The sequence below is a fragment of the Aotus nancymaae genome, unplaced genomic scaffold (assembly GCF_030222135.1).
Source record: "Aotus nancymaae isolate 86718 unplaced genomic scaffold, 86718_ANA_hifiasm-v0.15.2.pri h1tg000019l, whole genome shotgun sequence".
In the NCBI taxonomy this organism is placed as follows: Eukaryota; Metazoa; Chordata; class Mammalia; order Primates; family Aotidae; genus Aotus; species Aotus nancymaae.
In genome coordinates this window covers 58,075,508-58,096,966 of record NW_026988431.1, presented here as the reverse complement: position 1 = coordinate 58,096,966, position 21,459 = coordinate 58,075,508, and the positions used below count along the sequence as shown (strand labels likewise).

Genomic DNA, 21,459 nt, shown 5'->3' with positions numbered 1-21,459 from the left:
CTTATATCAGACTGCATTGATCTACATAATTTTCTTAGTGGCTATGTAGTATTTTTTGTGTGGATATAATAGCTTTTTTTTAGATCTTTATTATGTTTTTAGTATGTTATGATTATAAATGCTGCCATGGACACACTTCTACATGTATTTTTGCTTACATATGCAAAGTTGTTTGTGGCATAAATTCCTACATCTGTAATTTTAGGTCAATGTGTTATGTGCATTTTACATTGTGATAGACATTGAGAAATTGTCTTTTAAATAGGTGTCAAAAGTTTATAATCTTTTCCTACAATATATGAGAGTGCATGTTTCATGTCCCTTTGCTGATACTAAATGTCACCAAACTGTTTGTATATTAAATTAACTTTTGTTTAGTCCTCAAAGTGATGACCATCAAATACCTAGAAGTACTTTCTGAACCTTTAATAGTTCAAATGTGTTCGTTATACTTTCAGTAGTCTTTATTTTTAGAGTCCAATTTTTTGAAAAATGTGCATAACTTATATACATACCCCCTCTGATAATCAGAGAATTGGTTTAATCAGAGCATCTCATGTTGTATATTATCCAGGATGACAAAGTTTATTATGTGTCTTGCTGCTTTTAATAACCCAGTGGTCAATTCTTTTACCTTCACTAATTTGGACTTAGTTTGGACTTCTAAATGGATCATGGTACTCATCTGAGAATCAGAGTTGCTGGAATCAGCACTCAAGAGTGAGTTTTTCTAAGCTATGGAAGACTTTCTAGATGATTCTTAACATTTTAAAGCTTGACTGAGTTTTTAGAGTAGTTACATTGTTTTCTGAGGTCACACAGATATTAAATGTCATAGCCAGAATGAGAACCTGCTACTCACCAGCCAGGAAGATAGAAGTCTAGTGCTCTAATCTTAATTATTTATTCTGTGTGATGTTGGGAAACTTTTTGTCTTTTTTTTATGATAATTGGACTCTGCCCCTTGATAATTACAGAAACGTTTTGCTAGGCTCAAGTAAATATGTTTTAAAAACTGTACAGCTAAAGTTTACTTTCTTTGTTATGTGTCAATGTGGGAGATCACTTGAGGTTTTAATAAGGAATTCATCGCTTACTAGAGCTACTTAATATTTTGGGGTATTGGTTTGTTTGCTTTTCCTCTTTGCATTTGTGGACACTTAGCTTCTAAAACTGCATAAAGACCTGTAAAATTTCCTATGACTCAATAAAGCTATCTTTAGTTATTGTGAATATCAAGAAAATAGAATTCTTCATTTATGTTTGGACGTTTCACTTTTATTCATTTCCCCACATAATCCCTATATCACGAATATGATAAAGCTATATTTTAAAATTACTGAGGATATTCTGACATTATTGGTATTTCATTTTCATTTTTTTACTTGTTTGTTACATGTTAACAACTGAATTTCCATTTCCTGAGACAGGAAAACTATATTTCTTTTCATTAAAGGCAGAAATGTATTTAGTAATTACATTTTGTCTTGTTTATATATATTAAAGGTCAAGTGGATATTGCTGGAAATCTGGAAAAGTGGGCAAATTGGGTAATCAATCATACATGATGCCACGAAATAAAGGAAATGTTATTAAGGTAAGAAGATACTATCTGATTCTCATTGAATTTGCTAAGCAAGAAGATATAATTTTTTTAGGTCTTGCATTTTCTTCTATACTCAGGAATTTATTCTTCTTATTTTAACAACTTTGCATATTCAATTTTTGATACATTTTGTAGGCTTATATGCAACTTTCATTATTCGGTTATGTTTTTGTTTTTCAGTTACAAGTTGATTTCAGAATTTTAACTTGCTGTGAATTTTTCCGTATTCCAAACTGAAGTTTTCCATTCAGTGTGGATCTGGTTTAAAATTATGTAAAATACAACTAGATACTTCTAAACTAAGGTGAAAGGTTTAATATAGCAAATGAGAGACTTTATTCCTACTTTTATATCACATTTTTTTAATATTTTATATTCTGCGTGAGTAATAATTTATTATTCATATACTGTTGAGTCTATGTGTGAAGACACCCAAGGAAAAAAATACTTTTCAGTTTCCCAGCTATAGAATTGTTGTTCCTTTACTGTGCACTATAAAATATTACATTATATTTAAGATGAAAATCTGGTAAGTATCTTTACATAAAGAAAACCGTTTTATTTCTGGATTCTTTAGTACAAGATTTGTAACTTTGTAAGTATTAACTTACACAGCTTTAGTTTTTTACGTACCAATCATTAAAATTTCATTGGATCAGTTGGAATCTACAAACGTCTTACTTGGCACGTCTAAAGTTTTTGGCTTTGAGAAAGAGTTTTATTCTCTAGTGTCATTCCCTATCTTAAGGAAAAATGAATTATAAAAGTTCTTACCTGAAAATTAAAACAAACTTATCTCACTAGAAACAGGCTATTTGTAAGACTACTAAAAGAATCTAGAGGTAAGATGAAAGGAGGCTAAATTAAAAGGGTAGAAAAATAGATATAAAGAAAAATATGGGACCAAATAAACAGTTAACAAAGGAGAGGAGGGAGTCAAACATATAACTGATATACAGGCTGGATTGACTAAGAGAGAGATAGCATAAAGAAGGGACTTACAAAAGTACAGGATATGGATTTAGAGTTTTGTTTGAATTTTCATGTGAAGTTTAATTTAAGAGAATAAATGTGCTCCCTAAAAGATGTGTAAAAAGTAGAGGGGTATAAAGAATAAAGCTTAAAGAAAGCCACTGTGTAGAATTTATTGGCAAAGAGAACTTTAATATTAACTCGGTAAATTCAGTAAGTTTTAACGCCAGTCAACAGTTTAGCTTCTTTTCCTTTTTTATCTCATTAAGTGCTTATATCACTCCTAAGAAGCTGTTATTATTCCAGTTTCACAGATGAAATAACTTAATATCAAAACATCAAATAACTCACTCAAGGTCTAAAGTCAGGGCCAAGATTTGACATGCAAGCTCTCAGGCTTGTCTAAGATAATTTGCCAGCTCTCTAGTGAAGAGAGATTGAGAAGAAAAAGAATAGCAGAAGTAAAATTGAAGTAGTTTAATGTTATAGGGACGAAAGTAAAGGACAGCATTTTTAGAAAATATAAAGTCAATATTGTCCAGTATATTGTGTAGTGAAAAACATTTTGAGTCTCTTTTTAGACCAGTGTTTCTCAAGGGGGCAATTGCTTCCCAGGAGACATTTGACAATGTCTGTAGACATTTTCAGTTGTTAACATTGAGAGGAATATTGTTGTTGTTGTTTGTGTGTGTGTATTTTTGCTAAAGATGTATAGTGAGTATGGCCCAGGGGTGCTGCTTAACGTCCTGCAATGCACTTGACAACCCCCACAACAAAGAATTATTTGGCCCCAAATGTCAGTGTCTGTATTAGATTATAAAGATTAACATTCACTTAACCTTTTTGAGCCTCTATTACATTTGCAAACATGCATAATAATACCTACTAAGCACTTCAAAGAGCTTTTGAGCAATGTCAAAAACTCTTTGAAATATGTGAAACCACTTTGTAGTGGTACCTAAACAACACACATTAAAATGTCTATTTCTGGATAATGAAAATATTCAAAAGCCCTAAATTTTATAATTGTGTCAATATTAAATAGGAGAGTAGATTTCAATTGGTTGAAAAGAAAAGGGTGGGAAGCAGTGAGTAAAGGCTATTGTTGGAGCCAGCACGAAAGCCGAGGGTTTAACAGAATCAAGGAAAGACTTTATTATATTCTTTTCTAGAATTGGGAAGATGATGTGAGCCAGTTTGTACAATGAAAGACGTACATCCTAGTAGAGGAAAGAGTAAAAATGTAGATGAAAGAGGTGTCATTGCTGGGGGTGTGGTCTTTGAAGAGGTGGTTCATTAAAGAGGCGTTCACTAAGGAAAGGAGGACACATTTTGTGTGTGTGTGTGTGTGTGTGTGTGTGACAAGAAAGGTGTAAGAAAAAATAGGTGGCAATGAAAATAAATTTTAGAGATTATTTTTGACTAGTGGTAAGGTAGGACACTGAAACATTTTGATGGGAAGCTCTCAACTTTCTTAGTACAGTTGAAGACAGTATCATTTGCTCAGGTGAATGAAGGGAAATTGGACAAAGTTGAGTTCTTGGGAATGAAGAGGTTTGGAGTAGCCACTGTGGGAACTGTGGTTGGGGTTTAGCAGCGAATGAGTAAATGAATTGCCAAAGAGCCACAGAGCCTACTGAGGTTGTTCAGCATAGATTTGGAGGAGACTCCACGGTGCTATTTTTATCGCAATGGTACATAGATATGGGAGTTATCAGAGGGGAGATATAAGTTGACTGAAGTTGGCACTGAAAAACTTTTTTGAGTCAGATTTTGAAGGTGTGGCTATTCAGAATACTGCTTATATGCCGGATTCGGTCATAATGGTGAGATGGCTGAAGAGGCATTTAGATTTTCACAGTAGCCAGTATGTGGAGGGTCTTCAAACCAGGATGTCAGGTGAACATGTACATTGAAGTCTCTAAGATTGACAAGGAGAAATGTGATGGAGAGAAATACTGAGCAGGTTGCTGAAGCTCAGGTGGAAGAGATCCTAGATAGTGACACAGGCAGCAAGTGGGATGGTGGGGACCTACAGTAGAGGCAACTTTGCTGAATGATAGCAGAACAATATTCTGGAAGCAGCACTAAAGAACAAATTGAAAATTTTTATCTCTCCTGGTGTGTAAAAGGGAGTTTCTGGAGCTAAGTCCTGAGGGAAGTGCTTTGGTGAAGATTGTGTCTAAGTAAAGGTGAGTTTCAGTTGATGTAAATTTTGAATGAAACATTTTTGGGAAAGGTTTAAAGCATGATACACAAATGACTGTTTAATAGACACTCCGTGGAATAGCAGGAGAGCTTGGAAGGGAGGACAAGTAGTACAGAACTGCAAAGTTTCAGTAGCTAATTGGGTTGACAGTGAGAATGTTTGAAAGGCTGCTTGTGGGAGAAGTTTGGGCTCAGTGTGGCAGATGAAGGCATTGGTGGGAGCTTGAAGGTATTTGTGAATGCCAGGGAGGCTGATGATGACAGCATAGTCTGACCCCAGTGACTTAGATAATATACCTGTGTGGTAAATCCACTAAGCTTTCCTGGCCCCTGATAGCACCCCTTCAATACCTACTGCTGGAGGAGTCAGTAGGTTAATAAGGCATAGGCTTTAGTATAGTAAGTTCCTGACATTTGTATATGCAAACATATACAGATATCCATCTTTCTATATACGTGTATATATACATATGCATGTATGTATATATGTATATGTACATGTGTATATGTGTATGTATGTGCTTGTGCAAGCATGTGTATCTTTGGTTTAACCCTATTCCACCTCCAACCCTTTGCCAAACAGATAAAAATCAGACCTATGAAGAACTTATATTTGTCTAAAAATAGCAACTAGCAGTTTGTTCGCTGAAATATTTTTATGCAATTTGAATTACTTGAAATAAACATGGCTGTATTCATAGAGCAGAACAATATTATTAATAATAAAAACAAATTATACAATTTTCCTAATAATAGGTTTCTTTTTGCTTGGGCATGTCTATCCATTCCATCCAGGATAGCCTATAACCACACTGATCATGTTTCAATTCAGATGTATCATTAAGGTAATCATACTGGATAATTTGGTTGTGAAAGATGGGATTAGATTATCTGTAACTTGTAGAACATTAGCAGTTTAAAAATAAACGTGTGGTTCATAGAAAAATTGATGATTTCAATCTTATTTTCTTTTCTGCTATGTTTGGCATATGGCATCTAAGCAGTTACTTTGAAGAATGTGAAAAATTACTGCCCCTTTGAAGCAAAACCACTAGATTCACTGAGAATAATTAGGCCTACATTTGCAGATGACTGCAGTTGCTACAGCCATAGATATACAGGCAGCCATTGTTCTCATATTCTCATGTACAAATTGAGCAATTGAGCATGCAAATTGCAAATTGAAAACTAGGTCTGAATTGACAGTGTCTATATAAATGCACACCATCCTTCATTCTCGTTTGGGTACTTTAAGTGTTGGTTTTAATAAGATCAAGGCAAGCATGTTCAATTGGCAAGTCTATTTTATTTCCTAAAATGATAAAAATCCCCAAATATTGTGTTGTTTAATTTGAAATATCTAGCAGTGAATCTTACTTATTCATTATTTGGGCTAATATTTAGGACAGTCAGAGATTATAAATAATATATTTGAAGGATAAGCCTGTGATGCTTAAACATGTAGTTCTCTAAATTGGGCAAATAAGATAATAATATGGGTTTCTATAGCAATGTAAGCAGAATAACTTAGTCACAATTCAGTTTAGATTCAGTCTACACAAATATTAAGATTGTGTGTCTCAGAAAAAGCAGAAACAGAAAAGATTTATTAAACCTTTCCCATATTTGAATACTAGCAATTTCCTAAAGTCATTTCATGATGACATATAATGGTTTTTGTTTAAAAGCCAATTTTATGTTTTCAAAAACTGGTTTACATATTATTTTCAAAATTTATTTTCTTTTTTATGAATTTCTATTAGATTAATTAAACAGTACATTTATGCTTTAATGATGATCTCCTACTAATTTTATATTATTCTTTAAAAATAAATTTTTGTTCAAAGTGCACCAAAGGCTACAGCTTTCTAATATTTTTGTTAGTAACTTAAACTTTCTTTGAATAAGATAATGTGTACCTGACAAATAGTATCTATTTTATTAATACAGTTTTCTGCTGGAAAAGTGAAATTAAAATTACTGAAGGAACATATTCAAGGTAAATAGTTTATCACCATGTTATTAAATGATAAAGACATAATTCCCTTTCTTTTCCATTTTAGTTACATGTAAAGTTAAAGTTTTAGAATTGTTCATACAGTATAAAGATTCTAAACCCCCAAATCATGGCACATTGATTTTCAACATAAATTTTATTTGGGTATTTTGGGGGGCTTTTGTGTCAAAAAATGTAAACTTAGTACATGATTATAATAATAGCAGTTTGCAAAAGTAAGACTTTACAGCGCTGTTCTTTAAATTTTATTAATGTAATGTTTTAATAAGGAAGATAATTTAGCAGTGTAAAATTACGAATTAAAATTTCACTATAGAAAAATTTTAAAAATAAAAAATTGCTTTATATTTAAATAAGTAAATAATAGCAGAACCAAAAACATAATTTGAATTTATAATAATTCCTAAAGAAATAAGGTGTTTTTCTGGAGGATAATAAACACATTTAATGTTTCATGATTAATATAATTTGATAGAAAAAATTTAGAAATATATATATTTACATATATATATGCATTATGAATATATAAAATTATAAATGTTTAGAATTTGTTCTATGTGGGCTTCAGTTTGATCCAGAGATGGGAAATGTGGATAGTTTCATTAATTTATTGATTGGAAAACTAAACATTATATTTTTAAATGACTGGACTAACATTTTTTTTTTCTTGCAGAGCCAGTGAAACCAAGAGTTAATTATAAAATGGCAAATTCTTCTGAATGTGAAAAACCCAAGATAAAAGGGAAAATTTGTGGGCAGTGTGAGAACAAAGCTGCTTTACTAGTATGTACATTATATAGTGTATATATACATATACTGTATAGTAGGTACAATTAAGCAGTTAGAATAGATCTTTCACATGGCCGCATACACCTCTCCCAACTTAACTTGCTTGGTAGCCATATACTTCTTCATTACTGTTACTGTGGGTTGAGTGGTCATGCTGCTGCGAACAGCTAACACCTGTTCTTTTTCTCTGGATCTCATCCTCTCATTCTTGTTGAATGACATCACCTTAGACCTTGTCACCTCTCCTTTGAATCATACTTATTAGCACACAAACATGCTGCAGTGTCTTCCATCCAAAACCACAACAAAAATTCGACTTCCAAGTCTGCACCCCATTATTGGAAAACTTCCAAGTCTGCACCCCATTATTGGAAAACTCTTCTGAAGAGCTGTTTATACTTGCTGCCATCATATTCTGTCTTCCCATTGTCTATTTTTTAAAAACTGAGGAATAATTTACAATGAAATGGATGGATTTAAATGTATAATCAGATGCCTTTTGATTAATGTGTCCCCCTCTATCAAGACCTAGAACATTACCTGTACCCCAGAAAATCCCCACATGCATTTTCCCCATCAGTCCCCAACACCAAGGCAACTACTGTCCTGATTTTTAACACTGTAGATTTAGTAATATCTTGAACTTTATGTAAATGGAATGATATAGTATATATTTTTGACTTCTTTTGATCTACATGGTGATTCGGCCATATTAAATTTATCAGTAATATGTTCATTTGTATTACAGAATAGTATTCCATTTTACACAAATCGTTTATCCATGCATACATCGAATGACATTTGGGTTGTGTCAGTATTTTTGCTATCATGTTTAAGGCTGCTATGGACTTTGTGTATGTCTTTTTTCTTTTCTCACAAATGACATACATTCCTCTCTTACAAGCTGTGAAGTGAAATAAAAAAGTTACAGAAAATTATGACTACTCTTTCACTTCTCATTAGTAGCAATTTCATGAACATTTAAAAAATTATGGTGAAATACACATAACATAAAATGTATCAACTTAGCCGTTTTAAATGTACACTTTAGTAGCATTCAGTAGGTTAACATTGTTATGCTACCATCGCCAGCATTCATTCACAGAACTGTTTTCATCTTGCAAAACTGAAGCACTGTTCCCATTAAACAATCATTTCCCCATTCCAGCTTCCCCCCAAACCCCTAGCAAATAGTGTTTTACTTTCTGTCTCTGATAATTTGGCTACTCTACCTCATATAAGTAAGATTATACACTATTCGCCTTTTAGTTAGTGGCTTATTTCACTTAGCATAATATCCTCAAGGCTTATCCATATTTGGAATGACAGGATTTCTTTATTCTTAATATTCTTTATGGATAATATTCTTCTGTATGTATGTGCCACATTTTGTTTATCTGTTCATCCGTTGGTGGACACTTGAGTTGCTTCCCCCTTTTGGCTATTGTGAGTAATGCTGCTATGGACCTCTTTAAGACCCTGTTTTCAATTCTTTCTGGTATATACCCAGAATTGGAATTACTGCATTCCCATTCTCTCTTGAATTCTCTCCATTCAGTCTTGGGTGTCCACCACTATCCGGGAACTGTTTTTGTCATGGTCAACCAGTTACTTCCACATTTTCATACACAATGGTCAATTCTCAGTTCTTAACATATTAGGAGTATTTTATAGTACAGTACAGTATCCCTCTCCTCATCTATGACTTTCTTCAGTTGGTTGCTTCTGGGACACCATGATCTCTTGATTGCATTTGACATTGATACCTGTTTCTTCTCTGTCTTCTTTGCTGGTTTTCTGTATTGAACTCTTAATGTTGGAATGCCACAAGGCTCAGTCCTTTGGCCTCTAATCTTGTCCATCTATACTTACTCTTCAGTAATATCAATCACTCTCTTGGCTTTAAAGACCATATCCATATTGATGGTTCCCTAACATACACATCACCTTATACCTCTCCCCTGATTTTTTGGATTGATCCACCTACTTAACACCTTTATTGGATGTCTAATAGGCACCACTATTTTAACATGTTCAAAATTGAGCCATTAATTTTTTCCAATAGTGTTCTCTCACAGTTTCCTCATATCAATAAATGTCAACTCAAATATTGCCTACATTGATAGCCCTTTATAAAATGGTAAAAGCTGAGTTGCACTGTCCAGTTTTGTGTAGCCTACTTCATTCGTCTATGCAATATTGATCATCATTTACTATATAATATTTGTTTATTTTCTACTTATCTACAATATAAACTTCATGAAGGTAGGAGTTTAGTTTTTTTCACTGCTGTGTGCCTACCACCTAGAATTATGCCTGCAGTGTGGTAGGCACTCAACAAATATTTAAGTAATGAATTATTTCTTTGAAACTATTTCATAATATAGACATTCTCTTAATTTAGACATATTTTCCTTTCAGTTAGCATTGAAGATGCTGCAGTGTCATTTGCAATTTTAAATATAACACATAGGTAAAAAGCAGTTTCCTCTTCAAAGAATTTAATGATTATGTAAACTAATATTTGTATATTATGTTACAGTTTTAGAGAACTTATCCATAATCATTTCTGACTTAAATCTATACTATTAGGTTTATTTAATGGCAATTTTAACTGAACTCCAATTTAGAATGCTGGACATCTAATAAAGAGCTAATAGCAATATTAAATGTAAAACCCTAGGTCTTGGTAGTAGAATACTTATTACATCACAATGTTTTCTTATTTGATATGATGTTGGACAATAAGGAATCTCAAAAAATTATTACTGTGCAGAAATTTGTAAAAATTGTTAAAAAAATGCTAATATTTCATAAGTTAAAAGTATGAAAGCTAAAAGGGGCTTACAGGTTGAATTAAATTGTTGGGGTCTGCTGCTCAGGATCTGAAAAGGAATTATATAGGAGGTAGGAGTCAATATTTTTTGTGACTCCTACTCTGTGTTAAACACTTGAGCCATGGAACTTGAACAGTATGACACAAGCAGATAGAGCTTGACCTGAAATTAAAGGATATGTTTTTCAAGAAAGAAGGAAAAGTAAGGAGGATACTGTAGACAGGATAAGCAGCATGTGCCTTGGCTAGAAAGCACATGAGAGTGACATTGTATGCAGTGATTAAATAGCTGATTTACCTGAAAAGCCTTGTGTAGACGAGTCAGAATTTAGGCCCTAAACATTCTTTAAAAAGATTTTAAGAAAGAATATTTTATTTGAAATACAAATAATATCCCGTGTTAGTTGTCAAAACATAATAATAAGCTATTTAAAAATTCAAGTTAGGCAGATATAATGAAGTAGACCGTGATATTGTTAAACTCTGATGTTATCTTGTGTTCTTAGCATCTGTCATTGCATATGGTTATGCTGACTGGTTAATTAGAGTGAATATATATATTTGAAGGCCACATATGTGTATATGTGGACATATATATATATATATATTTCCTTGGCCTTCACCAGGGAAAATTGTGTATGGAAGATGGGAGTTAAGAGCTTGTATTTTGGGAGTTTGAAACTCAAGTTTACCTGTTATTAGTTATGTGACCTTCAGCAAATGACTTAATCCCTCTCTATTTATGTTTCCTCATTTGTGAAATAGGTTACTAGGGATAACAGTAATCTGTACCTCAAAGTTATCACACATATGAGTTAATACATGTAAAATATTTAGCATTGTGTCCAGCACACAGACTGAAGACAATAAACGGTGTGCTTTTGCTGTTGGCACATTTTTTTATGACCTGATCCATTTACATATATTGATGGCAAAGACGAAGCCCAAAAATTCCACATTTCCTATATATTAATTTGGCAAATGTGAATAATTTAATTAAAATCAAATGGATTCTGAAGCTTAGCACAACTGCTCTGGCATTCATCAAGTTAACAAGATATTTATTAAAACTGCACTTGGGAATTCCATCATTGAAGAAGCATGTGTGGTGGAATGGAGTCCTTATTTACGTTTTTACCATGTTTCTGCCACTTGTACAAACTGCCTAAAAAGATTTTTCAGTTGGAGGTCATTTTAACCCAATTTTAATCCAAATATTATCTTTGCATAACAAAACATATAAGCTTATACTGCAAGTCCAGCATTGATCTTCCAGTCTACAAATATTCATTTGGCTACTTTTAGTAAAAGTATGCTGTTAACAGATACTTGGCTTAGAATTATATGCTGAAACTCATTTTCAGTTTTCTGCATTATAGTGTAAAAACAGTACCAAATGTTTATGAGAAAGTCACTTAAAATTAGCAAGCTATATTAAATAAAAATTATGCAGAATATGTTTTAAAATCCATATTAATATAATGATATAACCATGTGTATTTGTAAAATTATAGTTTTAAAGTTTATATTACACTTAAATTATGGATTTAGGATAATGTTTTTATCATTTCTCTAGAAGAATGAAACTCATAAAACAAGAATGAAAAGAGAGGACTAGTTTTTATGCTAGGGATAGTGTTTTTCTTCAGATTAAGTAAAAAGTCCATCCTGTTATAGCTAATCACATGTGAAAAATATATATTTGGATTTTGACACATACCAGATCATGTACTCATTTTAAATACTGAATTTTATTTTATTGTGGATTTTATCAAGGTTTTTCAATACAAATGGTCCCTGACTTACCATTTTTGACTAACAATTTTTTGACTTTATGATGTGTGAAAGCAATATATATTCAGTAGAAACCATACTTCAGAATTTGAATTTTGATATTGTCACAGGCTATTGATATGTGGTAATATACGATGCTAGGAAGCTCATAGTCAGCCATGTGATCAAGAAGCTTAAAGAAACACAAGATACTCAACAATTTACTATAAAATACATTTTGTGTTAGATGATTTTGCCCAAATACAGGCTAATGTAAGTGTTTTGAGCACATTTAAGGTAGGCTTGGCTAAGTTATGATGCTCAGTAGGTTAGTCGTACTAAATACCTTTTCAACTTACAGTGTTTTCAATTTATGATGGGTTTATTGGGCAGTAACCACATTGTAAGTTGAGGAGTATCTGTAACTGATTACTATTGTAGTTGATTGTAAATGATTAATTTAATGATTAGTAATGTGTGCTGTGGTTAAGAGCTTAAGCTTTGAGCCACATGGTAGGATTGAGTTCCTGTCCCCACTACTATTAGCTTGTATGTCTCTGGACAAATTCTTCATCATTCATATTCTGTTGTTATCTCTCCTTCGTTATGGAGATACAATGATGAGTCTAAACTTATAGGGTTGTTGTGAGGATTAAATGAGATAAAACATATCATCTCATTGTTCCATTAGAATTTATTATTATTATTATAGATTTGGTTGGTAGAAGTGAAGTTGCGTTACATGGTTATATCGTGTAGTGATGAAGTCTGCGCTTTTAGTGCCCATCATCTGAATAGGAACACTGTAACCACTATGTAATTTTTCAGTCCTTACCCGCTTCCCACCCTTCCATTGTATGGCGTCTCCAATGTCTATTTTTCTACAATGTCTGTTTAGCTGGGTGTTTAGCTAACACCAATTGTTTAGCTCTCCCAGTTACAAGTAAGAACACGCAGTATTTGACTTCCTGTTTATGAGTTATTTCACTTAGGATAATGGCCTCCATCCAGTTACATTCACGTTGCTGTAAAAGACATGATATCATTCTTTTACACAGTGGAGTAGTATTCCGTGCTACATATTTTGTATTTTCTTTAGCTAGTCATTGATGAATCTTTCAGAGAAGTTTTTAGGGTTTTCTAGGTATAAGATAAATCATTAGCAAACAGAAATAATTTGACTTCCTCTTTTCCAATTTGGATGCCTTTTATTTCTTTCTTTTGCCTGATTGTTCTGGCTAGGAATTCCAGTACTACGTTGAATAGTAGTAGTAAAAGCAGGCATCCTTGTCTTTTTCTACTTGTTAGGGGGAATGTTTTAGACATTTCCCAGTTTAGTAAATGTTGCCTGGGGTTTGTTGTCTGTGACTTTTATTATTTTGTGGAGTGTTTCTTCTGTGCCTACTTTGTTGAGAGTTTTTATCATGGAGTGATGCTGAATGTTATCAGATGCTTTTTCTGCATCTAATGAGATATCATATAATTTTGTTTTCAATTCTGTTTATGTGATAAATCACATTTATTGGTTTGCATATGCTGAAACATTCTCCATCCCCTGGATGAAACCCACTTGATTATAGAGTAGATCTCTTTGATGTATCGTTGGATTCATTAGTATTTTTATTGAGAATTTTTGTATCTATGTTTACTAGTGGTATTGGCCTCTAGTTGTGTTGTGTCCTTGCCTGGCTTTGGTATCAGAGTTACACTGCCTTCTCAGAATACTAGGGAGTATTTCCTCCTTGATTTTTCTGAAATAGTTTTAGTAGTATTGGTATCAATTTTTCTTTATATGACTGGTAGAATTTGCTGTGAATCTGGTTGATCTTGGGCTTCTTTTCATTGTTGTTGTTCTTGGGAGAATTTTTATTACTGATACAACTTTACTACTCATATTGGTCTGTTAGGATTTCTATCTTGAGAGGCTGTGCGTTTCCAGGAATTTATCCATTTTCTATATGTTTTCTAGGTTATGTGTGGAGATGCTCATAGTGGTCTCTGATGATCTTTTGTATTTCTGTGGTATCACTTGTAATGTCACCTTTATCATGTCTGATAGTGCATATTTGAATCCTCTCTCATTTTTCTTAATCTAGCTAGTGGTCAATCAATTTCATTTATTTTTTTTGAAAGCCCAATTTTTCATTTTGTTGATTTTTAAACATTTTTTTCTGTCTCAATTTCATTTATTTATTCTCTGATCTTTGTTATTTCTCTTTTTCTGCTAGCTTTGGGTTTGGTTTGTTCTCGTTTTTCTAGTTCCTTGGAATGTAATGTTAGGTTGTTAACTTGAGATCTTTCTATCTTTTTGATGCAGGCATTTGATGCTATATAGTTCCCCCTAGCTGGCTGTGATAAGGAGGGGTGGACTAATTCCAGGTCACCAGCTGAACACTTGTGGGTCAGGGATGGTTGTGTGTGGGCCAGTCACCAGGAAGGGCAGAATGTCCTCTAATGGAAAGGCCAGCAGAGAGTTTTGGGAAACACTGACAGGCATGGGGTGCATAATCTGAATGCGCCTGGGTCATGCAGCAGTAGTGGCAGAGCATGGGAACACCCAGACTCCCCTCTTGCTCCCTGGCCCGCAGGCAGGAAGAGTGGCAGAGTGGCCTCTGGGCAGGACTCAGACACTTGGGGGATGGGCTCCAAGAATGGCACCTTGGTGCAGCTGCTCAGCACTCAGAAGCCTATGGGACTTCACATAACTTCTAGCAATTCCTCTGTGTGATATCCAGCACCTCCCTAGGCTAGTCCGGAGGCCTATGGGGCTCCCAGATCTCTCCATAGTTAAGATTACAGAGGTCCATGGTAGGAAGGTGGAGCATGGGAAGTTCTTCACTTACTCCTTCCCTGGGTCCAGGTCCCAGTGATCCCATGCAGGAAGCCCTATTTCTCATTTTTTCACCCTCGGTGTCTCCTATCATCTCTTTGCAGAATTCCAGTGTTCTCTCTCAGGCAATCTATTTGAAATGTGAATATCTACTTGATACTTTGGCTCCTGTGTATAGAAAGGCAAACTCCAGCTGCATGTAATCCACCATCTTGAACCTGACATCCAATTTCCATTTCCTTTTCTTTTTACTTTCACTTTTGCTTGGCACCATCATAGGTACAAGTATTTTACATTATTTAACTTGCCCATCAATTTTAAAATTACATTTTAACATCGTAATTTGGAAGTTAAATATAAACTTGACCATAATCGTTTTATCAGTTATTAACATCACTGACATGGTAATGTAGTTCCAGCCAGTATTTTTCTCTTATATATATATATTTTTTTTACTTTGGAGATGCTTGTAAGAAAAATTTTTAAACCACATTTTGAGAACCACCAGTAAAGGAGTACCTTTCAGGAAAGTGTACAGGGATTTTGGAAGACAAATAGTATGCATATCATTTGAAACTAATTATGTCATGTAAATTCATACAGAAAGATAAAATAAGTCATAAAAATGAAGGAGTATTCACCCAGAGATATAATGCTGTTTAGTTTTTACCAGGTCAAGAAGTTTAACCTGAGGCTATTGGTTGTTTTATGATTTATTCAAAAACTATGCATACATCCATGGATCTAAAATAAACACCTAAAACCTACGTTAAAACTACTACATTAATTTTGATATGAGAATAATTAGTATTAACAAATTAGTTTTCCTCAGAGAGTTAAGACTTAACTGGGACAACTAGTTGTCCTATCTTTTGGGGGGACAGGCTGCTCAATTCTAATGATACAGGTATTTAATTAGAGAAATAAAAATTAAAAACATGATATCTTTATGCAACACTTTCTAAAAAGCATACTTTTTTATAAGATTATATAATATTTTTTAAAATATCTTTTTAGGTATGCCTTGAATGTGGAGAAGAGTATTGTTCAGGATGCTTTGCTAAAATTCACCAGAAAGGGGCACTAAAGCTCCACAGAACAACTCTTTTGCAGGTATGACTTTCTAAAATGATTTACTTGTAGTTTGTTTATAAAATGTTTCCACATAAAGACATTTAAAATGTGTTTAATAATCTAGAACTCAGGATGATTTACATCAATTTCTAAAATTATATTATATACAGACAATCCTGATATATATCTTAAAATTATTTTATTGAACACTAATCTAGATTCTATTTTACTATTGAAACTGTTTCAATATAGTTGCAGAAACAGCTTAATTAGAGTCCTCAGATTATGCATTCTGACTGTGAACTTGACACATAAAAATTAGACAATGTTTTTATCTATTGTGGTTTCAAATGAACGCATAGGTTATTTAAAATATTTCTATGGTTTTTAGATAAAAATCTCTTATGTTTTCAAGTTTATTTATAAATTAGTTCTTTATTCATCTTTTCCTTTATGATTTAGGTAAGCTTATCTCTTAGGTTTCTACTTTTCCTTCTGAGCATGTGATAAGGACCTTTTATTTATCTTTATTCATTGATTTTGGAAATGCCTAAACTCAAAGCCTGTCAAGTGGCTTTAAGATTCTAATGCTTAAACTAAAAATAGGGTTAGATATAGACATGGCATTACACTAGTTACAGTTAATGATGCATTGATTTGTCATAGATTTTCTTCATTTTACAGTAATTCATTCAACAAATGTTTATTGAGTATCTTCTAGAAGGCAAGGTGTATGCTATGCAGTGAGTGACCTTATACAGATGAATAATAGTAGGATTCTACTCCTAGGAACCTGGAGAGAAAAGTGGGAATACTGTGTAATGAGTTAAGAGTTTTAATATTAGACCTGGCACAGTACCTCATCCCTGTAATCCTAGCACTTAGGGAGGCCGAGGTGGGCGAATCATGAGGTCAGGAGTTCAAGACCAGCCTGGCCAACATAGTGAAACCCCAACTCTACTAAGAAATATAAAAATTACCTGGGTGTGGTGGTGGATGCCTGTAGTCCTAGCTACTGGGGAGGCTGAGACAGGAAGAATTGCTTGAACCCGGGAGGTGAAGGTTGCAGTGAGCACAGATTGCACTACTGTACTCCAGCTTGGGCAACAGAGTGAGAGTTTGTCTCAAAAAAAAGAAAAAAAAGAAAGAAAAGAAAAAGAAAGAGTTTTAATGTTATCAGTAGGCAAAGGAATGGAAGGAATGGAGATAGTCAGATCTGTATTTAGAAAGATTACTGGTAGATTTCAATCTTTATATGTTTGTTACCTCAACATATATATATATATATCAGTAGCCATCAAGGGTGCTGATGACCCAAATAATGATAAAAAAGTAAAATACACCAACATATTAGTATCAGTAGCCATCAAGGGTACTGATGACCCAAATGATGATATCCACAAAAGTTTGGTGAATATTAGTTAGGTATATTTAACCTTTTGTGGATATCAGAGTCACTTTGACTTTGGTGACTTTTGAGTGACCACTCAAGGTTTAGAGCCTCTGGACAGAAAGGATGAAGCGAGGAAAAAAACTGAAACAAAATCTAACTTGCTACTTCCCTCTCTCATGGTATTACAATCAGATAGTTATAAGAAATGAAAATTAATTTATATAGAAGTGAGTCTAATTGTTAATATATCAATAATACAGAATTTAACTAAAGGCCTTCTACTTTGAAGATAAATACTGTAATACGATTACTGTAGACGAGTTCATATTTGGAATTTTTCATTCGCCAATTTATTCAGCACATTTTCTGAGTTATCAGTCAGTGAATTTAAGCATTGTGCTAGCTGATATAGAAGATAAAAAGAAGAATGAGACTTGGCTCCTTTTCTTCAGTATCTGAGCTTCAAGATTTATCCAAGTTTGATTTTCTTCTTCTCTCTCTCTCTCCTTCCCTTTTTTCTCCTCTCCCTCTCCCCACATAATTTCAAAAGACAAACTTTGCCATGACATGGCTTATGGTGATCCAGACACAGATATGACACTGGTCAAATCATACTTACTAAAAGTAGCATGACATAGAATATGCTTTCTAAACATTGAGAATTATTTTGTTTTATGTTAATATTATTAAAGCGTATGTATCCTGTATGTTTACAGAATAAAGTAATTATTGTAGATACGAAAATATCTACCAAATATACACTTCATTTTTTATATACATTTTTTCATATACATATACATATATGTATGTGTGTGTGTGTGTGTGTGTGTGTGTGTGTGTGTATGATCATAAACACCATATCAGCTACTTGAGGCCTCTTTCTTATTAAGTGATGTAATAAAGGTGGTCATTATAATGGGCATGTATCATTCACACATAGTCAGACTGTTCACTGTGCTCTATTTATGGGAGGGAGTGTGTTTATTGTTACTTTTGCACAACTTCATTGAGGTTACATAGTTCTTTTGCACAGAACATGTTGGACAATCTACAGACACCCTTCACTCCCTTCCCATTTTTGTTGAGCTATAATTGACAAGTAAAAAATGTATACAATTAAGGTATATAATTTCATGTTTTGACATATATATATACATTATGAAATAATTTCCAAAATCAAGATAATGAATATTTCTATCACTTCACATTACATCACCATTGTCCTTCCTTCCTCCCTTCCTCCTTCCCTCTCTCCCTCTCTCTCTCCCTACTTTCTTTCCTTTTTTTCTTTCCTTTTCTTTCTTTTTCTCTCTCTTTCTTTCTCTCCCCCTTCCCCTCTCTCCTTCCTTCCTTTCTTTCTTTCTCTCTTCTCTCTCTTTCTCTCTCCTCTCTTTCTTTCTCTCTTTCTCTCTCTCTCTCCCTCCCTCTCTCTCTCTCTCTCCCCCTCCCCCTCTCCCCTCCCTTCCTCCCTCTCTCCATCCCTCCCTCCCTCCCTCCCTTCCTTCCTTCCTTCTTTTTAACTTTCTCTCTTTCTTCTTTCCTGGTAAGAACACTTATGATACTGCCAGCATCACATTTTCTGGTTTTGATTGCTGAGGAGGGGAAGGTTGGTAAGCTACAAATAGCAAAATGGTATTTAAGTGTCTAATCTTAAATTATAAAATATATATTTATTTCTAAAAGTTAGCATACATGGATTCCATAATATGTTTACAAATCAAAGAGCTTAGCAAGGGATGATTAATCCTTGAAAGCGTTCTTCAAATATGGGGTTCTTTTATGTATATAAATTTAAAGTTAAATACGATAAAGAACCATGTCTCGTCCATGTTCATGTTACTCCTCTATGCTGCTCCATTGTCTGTGGAGACCAAAGTTACTACTTGATGCTCTTGCTGGGAAGAGTCCTGGGAAGTGTATCGTCTACTAGGGAAGTGGAATTGTGAGGTTGGCACTTAGCAAAGAGCATACACAGACCTCCTGTGCTAGGAGCTAAACCTACATTGCTGTTATTGTCTTTTTTGTATAACATTATTTCACTTAACGGAATTGCTAAGGAATAAAATACTTTGAAGGAGACAGCTTTTTTTTTTTTCCAGGTAATTCTTACAGTAAATTTGTCCATTTATTCATAACACAAAAATTTTAAATTGCAAGTTTTTTTTAAATTTAGATTCTGCATGTAAGTGAGCTCATGTAGTATTTTTCTTTCTGTGTCTGGCTTATTTCACTTATTGTAATATCCTCCAGGTTTATCCATGTTGTCAAACATAGCAATATTTTCTTTTTAAAGGCTGAATAATATTCCATTGTTTAGTATAGGTGCTTTAAGTATTTAATATAGATGCTTTTAGTACACCTATTTAATATAGGTGCTTTTAGTACTAAAAAAGGCAACTGTGTGAGATGATGGCTACGTTACTATACTCAATGATCGTTATCATTTTACGTGCATATGTATGTCATGTGCATGTACATGCATATCAGAACATCATGTTTTACATTTTTGTATACTTTAAATGTACACAATAATAAATAAATTAGATAGATGGTTTTTGAAAGAAATGATCTGAAATTGTACTATATACTCCCTCCCGTAAATAAAGCACAGTGAGCAGTTTCACTCTGTGTGAGTGACACATGCCCATTATAATGACCACCTTTATTATAACACTTAATAAGAAAGAGGACTCAAGTAGCTGATAGGTGTTTATGATGATATATTCCGCCTCAGAGATTCACTCTTCTGATTAGTACTTCATTTTTCTCCTTATTCTGGTCTTGTCCATTCTCTGTCGTCACTTACTGACTTTAATCAATTGCCCTGTAGCTATCTGCCGTTTTCTTTCTGTCTCTATTCTCTGTTTAACCTTCTGCTTCTTTTTTTCAGTCAGTTTGCTCTTTTCTCTTTTTGCTTTTATCATTTGCCTATGGATTAAGTTTTCTTTTCTTTTTTTTTTTTTTCGTGCTTTGGCTTTAATGGTCATTTGGTCGGTAATGAGCAGATATCTCTTTCTGTTTAGCTCTTGTTAACCAATCGTAGTGCTTTTAGTTTTTTATTATTTTGTTAACTGTTACAGTCATGAGACTTTGTTGACTGCTGAATTTATTCCTAATTTACGAAGTTAGGGAATACATCTGATAGATAAATATTAAGCATTGCTATATAAAAAGCAAGTATTCTAGGCTAACGGTGATTCCACTTTATGTTCTTTAACCTACACTGTCATTTGTGGTTAATATAAAGTGTAGCCAAATTTGATAGTTGTAAACTATTTCAGCCTTTATCCAGCAGTCCAGTAGGTCCTGTGAGTTCAGTCAGTAGGGATCATTTTGTACCAGCATATCTTGTTTTACTTAAGAGATAAATCCCTGAAAAATTGAAGGTAAATATTTACATGTTGACTAACATTGTAATTTCAAAGGGCCTTTCTTTTGATTTATGATTAATTTATACTTGGCAGTGATTCAAAACACTTCAGGTTTCTTTGCCTTTTCCAACCTGTGTTAAATAATTAACTGAAAAATAAATTATAAATGCATGAAAGGCAATTACTAAGAATGAAAATTTTGCTTCTACATGTAGAAAGATTGTCAACACTAAGGGTTGAAAAAAAAGTTATTTTCAGATGAGAAATGAGGTCTTAATACATCAGACATTCCTATTTCCTTTTAACAATGTAAGATCAGATAGAAGAGTAAAGGTTAATCAGAGAGAATAGAAGATAAGGGAAAAACAAAAGGCATTCAATTTGTGAAGTATGACATGCACAAGGGAGGTTAGATTAAATACATCATTAACAGATTATGGTAAATACGTTTTCTTCATTTGAATAAAAATTTTCTTAACTGAAAAGGAGAAACCTTGGGAAGGCAGGTGGTGTTAATGAAAGAAAAGATAACCGAGGTAGAATTTCTATGCTGTTTTGGTTACTGTAGCCTTGTAGTATAGTTTGAAGTC

The 21,459-nt window shown here is 33.5% G+C and overlaps 1 protein-coding gene across 3 annotated transcripts in view; it reads left to right on the top strand.

Moving 5' to 3' along the window:
* ZBBX (zinc finger B-box domain containing) overlaps positions 1 to 21,459 on the top strand; it is a 115,650-nt gene that overhangs the window by 13,114 nt on the left and 81,077 nt on the right. For 2 of the 3 annotated variants that reach the window (XM_021669517.2, XM_064378892.1), the window contains exons 4-7: positions 1,507 to 1,597; positions 6,737 to 6,785; positions 7,477 to 7,586; positions 16,049 to 16,144. In XM_021669517.2, coding sequence (XP_021525192.2) covers positions 1,507 to 1,597; positions 6,737 to 6,785; positions 7,477 to 7,586; positions 16,049 to 16,144 — 346 coding nt within the window. Of the gene's footprint in view, positions 1 to 1,506; positions 1,598 to 6,736; positions 6,786 to 7,476; positions 7,587 to 16,048; positions 16,145 to 21,459 lie in introns of those variants that run through there. The other variant, XM_064378893.1, reaches the window with a different exon arrangement.